General features: G+C 41.8%; 1 protein-coding gene across 5 annotated transcripts in view; it reads right to left on the reverse strand.

The window, feature by feature from the left end:
• Window positions 1–3838, reverse strand: part of dscama (Down syndrome cell adhesion molecule a) — a 61581-nt gene extending 57743 nt beyond the window's left edge. For all 5 annotated transcript variants that reach the window (XM_053441444.1, XM_053441446.1, XM_053441447.1 and 2 more), the window contains exon 1: window positions 3718–3838. In XM_053441444.1, the coding sequence (XP_053297419.1) occupies window positions 3718–3823 (106 nt within the window). In that variant the 5' untranslated portion in view covers window positions 3824–3838. The remainder of the gene's footprint in view (window positions 1–3717) is intronic.
• Window positions 3839–6452: the final 2614 nt, after the last annotated feature.

Consider the following 6452-nt stretch of genomic DNA (forward strand, 5'->3'; position numbering starts at 1 on the left):
CAACCTTTGATGCCCATTCTGATCCTGGTATTTGAGGGTTTAAGTCACAATGATATTTCTTAATTTGATTTCTTTTAATTAAAAAAACAATTAGAAAAATACTTAGGTTCCCTTAATTTTGTTTTTCTGCAATACCTTTTATGGTTACAAAATTACTTGCCACTACTGTGCACATTATAGAACGGCTGCATTGTTAAAAAAAATCTGTCAGGCTCTATTTTAAAGGGGTTTCCAGCTTTTATGGGTTCACAACACCTGCACAACCATATGCATACTGATCCACTGCACTGTACCAGCAGCAGCCATCCCTGCACTGTTTCCACACAAATCCAGTGTTACATGTCAGTTCTATGCTTGTATATCTTGTAAAATGTAGTAGCTAATGTTTTTATCTGTGACATTAAACAATAAGGACAAAAACTGTTATTTTTGTAAAGCATGCAGCTTCCAAATGTATTCCTGACATCATCGTTTGTCTGACAGATTCCATTATTCAACATTCAATCCCATTATTCACCCCCCTGCTCTGAAGTTTTTGATGTCAGTTTGTGGCAATCAAAAACTATTACAAACAACATGTCTGTAGAACTGTAGAAACATCTGATTCACCTTCATTTTCTGCTGACCTCTTACATCCTCTTATTTTGGGCCTGACTCCTTCTGATGGTCATTTTGACAAAGATGAACATCGCATGTCAAGCAGGAGACATTGGTCTGATGTATAGTGTAGTAAAATGAACATGTTTGCGGTGCTTGTGTTCGGGGCTTTAACATCTTACTCATTTGGTGGATGCATTTATCTGAAACAACAGAGGGACAACTGTAACTATTCAGTACTAAGCAGCAGTATTAAGTGCTAAATCTGTTCAATAAGACGACAGAGATCAGGTAAAGATGTGAATTACAGTAAGTAATGGTTAGACATTTGGATTCATTGTACAAACAACAGTTTGAATTTAATAATAATATACTCTATGTAAATATAATAGTGGAGGACTGGAAGTCATAATTAGTCAATTTTTTTATGTAAATATAAATATTGTACGTCAATGAAATAACTGAATAATTATTTATATAAAGGTGGGGGCGGATCGTTGACGACTTGGACTATGGCAGGGCTTCGGTTTAACTATTCCATTTTCATAAATCCTTAGAATGGGCGTTCTTTAAAAGCTTCATCATACAACAACAGATTTCCCTCTATTGTGTCCATAAATCATAGTAGGCCATCACAATCAGACGTGCTCCTGATTGGCTCCCCTTTCTAAACATAACTCAAATCCTCTTAGTCTGGACAGTCGCAGCCTTCAAACCAATGAATTACCCAAATTTATTTTTGCACACATAGATATATGACTGTTTGTGAGCATTTTATATAATAAAAACAAGGGCAAATGATACACAACTACCTCTACCCAGCTGATTCAGTCAGCCTAACCCTGGTTTCAACACGTGGTTCAGTTACTGCAGGTGGATTAAGACAATGCATCCTGCTCAGTGGAATAATTAAACTTGTTTCCAAAGCAAATCAACTTGTCAAAAAGAGTAAAAGAGAAAATACATTAGAAACATTAAACAGTAAAATTTAGAGTCCATATTGGAGCACAGTGGAGTTTACTTTCTGCAGTGCTTCTGTTAAAACCCCAGCATACTATAAAACCACTATATCAGACAGCTTTACTGACCTGTTACTTTTATTGGACGTCCTGACTAAATGCATTTTTCAACATTATTTTCTATTCTATTCTAATGGACATCAGGGCTCCATAAGTGGTGCTTTGTTAGTCTACCCTGCAACAGCTCAAAAAGCTCTACGTCCAGTGAGACTTCCAGAGGGCCTGTCTGACAGGCACTGCACATCAAGCTGCACCTTCCAAACTGAAGAGCTAATTCAATTATTCATGTCAAAGACAGAGAAGCTATATTTCACAAAGTTTTTTGTTGCAAGTCAAAGTGTTGATATTATTTTTATTCGTTAAAAATTAAAATGTTGAAGCTTGGTCATCGAGACGAGGGTTTGAGCCATCTTGCGTTGAGCTGTCAGTTAGTGTGCGTATAGACGTGGGTACACATGCACTCAAAGTGTACTTAAATGTGTGTACTATGGAGGATGAGGGGAGTGGACGGTGCGTCAGTAGGATGCGTGCACTGAGACGTTAATAAAGACCATTTGCTCATGGATTCATAGGCTTCCGTCATCCATTATTTATCACGGAGAAGAGCAGTGGATTGGTGGCTGGGTGATTTTTCTGACAGCGTTTACATGGCTGACGGCTGCAGATGTGACGATTTTTATGGCTCAAGATAAACACCTTGTTTTGACAGGGCAGAACTTTTTTCTTTGAGGTATATTCCTGAATGGTAAGGAGCCCCCATGAGCAGAAACTACCCAGTGCAGCGGGGTCCTGGTTCGATTCCTGGCCTCCTTACTGTGTCTCAATACTCTTCCTTCTAGCTGGTTTCCTCTTTCATTCTCTGTCTATATACTGAAGGTATAAAAGGCCAAAAAATATTGTAAAAAACAAGCTTTCTACTTCTAAAATATTTTGTTTCTTTTAAACATAAAACTTGGTTATACCATATAGATGTATTCAAGATGTGAAAAACGACAGTATATTTGCCAGTAAAGACATAATCATTGTATATACCCATATAACATGCTTGGGGCTAATCCATTTGTGGACAATTAAGAGATTGCTATAGATTTCACCATGGCTGATTTCACCTCAGTGGACAAATGTGAAACGTCAACAAAAAAAGCAGTCGCTGGCCAGCATTTGCCCTCCATCCAAAAGCAAAATGACATTAGCTCTTGTCTATTGAGTTTGCTAAATGCCCCACATAAAGTGAATTTGCCCCCCAGGGCTGGGAAACAATCACGCAGGCGAGCATTCCATTTAAGTGATTTGAATGATCGGAGCACTGCAGTGTTTCCTATCAGACAGAGAAATGGGTCAATACACTGAGACTAAGTGACACGGCTGGCAGCCTGTGCTATCATGGAAGACCGGGCAGAGGAAGAGGAGCGGGACCTCACTGTCATTGGGTCAGACAGACGTAGATACATAGACACACACCCACTCGGTGACCGAGTGTGCCCCTCCAGCTGGTACAAGGTAGGCCTTTGCGTGGTGTGACCCAGACCAAACACAACTCTGATGTCCCAATGCTCATCACCACACAGACAGCAACTGTCATTGGCCAGAACAACTTTGGAACATTCACTTTCATACCACTGTAAAGTTATGATAAAAGAAACTTGGAACATCTAACTTTGGATGAAGACCAAAATAGTTTCCCTGATGTTAAAGAAGATGAAGCTGAGTCACATCTTTCGACGTAATGTCTTTTACATTTACTGCTTTTCAGTACTTCCATTGTAATCATGGAAAGAAAGCTTAATATAAGTGCCCATTCAGCAGCAATAAGAAATCTCCTTCCACAAATGAACAGATGGCACACACTCATTTGATCTGATTGGTTTGTAAACCATATGTGTTGTAAATTTAGTCTTAGATGTTTCCCCATTATATGAACTCACTCCTCCAGACTGCGTTTATTAGTGTAATTTCTCATTAAAATGAGACATGAGGAAAAATCTTACAAGAAAATTCCGCAAAGAAGTCAACAAGATCCTTAGAAATATGATCCTGAATATCAAAGTACCAAATAGTGTTAGTTCTTTTGGATAAAAGAAAGAAAGATGCTGTGACTTACTTTCAGCGTTGATTGACATTGTGTCTTTCTCCCAGGACACAACGGTGATGTAGGCCTCCACTGAGGCAGGGATAATGCACTTGAAGACCGCCACATTGCCTCTCATGGCTTTCTGGTCCTCCACCCGGACAGTGTAGGGCTCTCGAAGGACTGGGAGGAGGGGACAGAGAGGTGTGTAGGGCATAAGTTGACAAACTAATAATACTGAGCTAAGACAAGATATCCCTTATTATTGAACCTGATTGTTGAGTGCAGACATTAAAACTGACCAGCCTTAATATGGACATCTTGGCTCCTGATTCTCCCTGAGGGGTTCTCCGCTGTGCAATAGTAGGTGCTGTCGTGGATGAGTTTGCTGAAGCTGGAAGGGGGGATGTGGAAGATCTGAAGGGTGCCATTGGGGTGCACATGGCGGATCCCTGGCACGTCGTAGATCTCCTCGCCAGTGGCCAGGTACCAGCGCAGTGAGACAGGGGACAGGCCTGCGGCGGGACAGGGCACCGATGTCCCTGTGGTGCTGGCGAACACTACCTCTTGCACAGATGCATTGACAAAATATAAGCTGGAACGTAGGTCTTCACAGAAAACTGCAGGGAGAGAAGGAAGATCACAAATAAAACCATTAGATGATTGCAATTTTTTATTTCCTACAATATTTGATTTATTATTGCAGACGTTTTAACATGATCAAACTGGGCCCCAACCACTGGTAACCCCCTCCATCACAGAGCCGCTACTACATTTGACAGAATTGTGCTATCCTGCTCCTCTGTTTTACCCCTGCTTTCCCTGGCTGACCTTTGTGTTTGTGCACACTGCAGTTGAGGATGGTTGCAGGAGTGTATCTCTTGTTGTCTATGAAGAGTCATTGCAGCAAAGCTCTGGGAGAGCAGCAGTGGGAGGGAAACAGCCAGCAGAGCACCAAAACAAGCTGGCCTACAGATAATGTATACCCGTAGCCACACCCTTTCTCTACATCATACTCATGAGTGTATACATCACTCACACACATAGATAAACAAAAGAGCACGATCCTTTCTCAACCCACTATATGTCTCAGAAATCCAGTCAGTCATTTTTACAAGAATAGGGGCATGTCTTAGTAAAGGTATGGAAAAGAAAAATGCTATCAACTCAAACAGTGCACTCATGAAAGGTCACTCAGAGCGTGACTACATCAAGGCTGATTGGCCAGTATATCTTCAAATTGGATAAACTACATGTAAAGAAGATAAGATACATCTGAATCATTATCCAGATCCACGCCGCATTTCACCTGTAAATGGTCATCAGCACTCTCTTCATGTGAACTCTGCATTATTTCTTGATAAACTCAACTAAATGTCAAAAAACATCCCATCTTACAATGGAATTTAAGTTCCTTGGCCCTTAACCCAGCCTTTCCTCAAGTTTCAATATTATCAGTTCAGTTGTTTTTACGTAATCCTGCTGCTGACAGAGAGACAAACAGCAATACAAACTTCAGCTCCTTGGTGGAGGTTTAACAGAAAATGGCTACATCATATCTTTTGAGTAAGAACGCCAAAGGTCATTTTGGTGTTTTCAAGGTTCTTGTTTATTTGTTTTGGTGTGTTTGTGTTATTCTTACACAACCAAGCAAACATTCTTTCTTGATATTTAGATTTTGGCCAGTTTAATGTGATGCACTTCCACTGTAGCAGGTTATTGTGAAGGCAATACAACTCTTTGCTGTTATGGACAACCTACACTGTCGGCAAAAAGCCAGAATATGTGAACTGCTGGATCTCAAGCAAGAGTGAATGACTGGTTTTATACTTCTAGGTAGTGATGCAACGATGTATTGGCCGAACATTGGTAGCGGACGATATTCGCCTTGTTTACTTATATCGGCTTATCGGTAATAAACTTAACTTTCACCGATATCATAAGCCGATGTTCATATTTGTGAACCGCTGGGCACGTGCCGCGGCTGGGGGAGCAGTCGCGCGGGCGCCCTCCTCTCCGCGCCACCGGAGGCTCAGTGTGCAGCACGCCTCAAAGTCTTTGGCGGGGAGGTCCTCGTCCGGTGGCGCCTCACGGCGTCGCTGGTGAGGGGGCTTTCTTTCTCTTGGACCGCGGGGCGGTGTCCGTAGCCAGCGCAGAAGGCGGCTGATGGAGGGGACCGGGTACGGCGGTCGGCGGCGGCAACTCTGGACACGTGTCGGGCCCTTCTAGCGGATCACCTCAGCTACGGCGCCCGCTGGGGGAACCCTCCGTTCGCGCGGGGGGCCCCCTCCGGCGGTGCGCCTCGGCTGGCGCATAGCAGCTGAATGAGAACTGGTGCGGACCAGGGGAATCCGACTGTTTAATTAAAACTAAGCATCGCGAAGGGCCACGGTGGGTGTTGACGCGATGTGATTTCTGCCCGACACTCAAAACAGGTAAAACTGAGGAGGGCTGGTTTAGACAGGGTAAAAAGGGTGCTGTTTTAAATGATCCTTGTGGTATTTTGACCAAAATATGTTACAGACATTTCATTAAGACCCCAAGGAACCATATCAAATGTGGTAAAAAGGGCATAATTTTACCACAGTATTTAACAGGCTTCTCTGTTTAATAAAGTTTAGTTAAATCAAAGATTGTTTCACAAATCTGATTCAATTTGTGCTCATTAAAAGATAAGAGTGATAAAGGACTGAAAAATTTTTAAATGGTGCTTTTTATATAATTATTTAATAATTTTTATGGCACAAAAGGGTGAATGAATAACAACA

The sequence above is a fragment of the Pleuronectes platessa genome, chromosome 15, assembly GCF_947347685.1.
Source record: "Pleuronectes platessa chromosome 15, fPlePla1.1, whole genome shotgun sequence".
Classification (NCBI taxonomy): Eukaryota; Metazoa; Chordata; class Actinopteri; order Pleuronectiformes; family Pleuronectidae; genus Pleuronectes; species Pleuronectes platessa.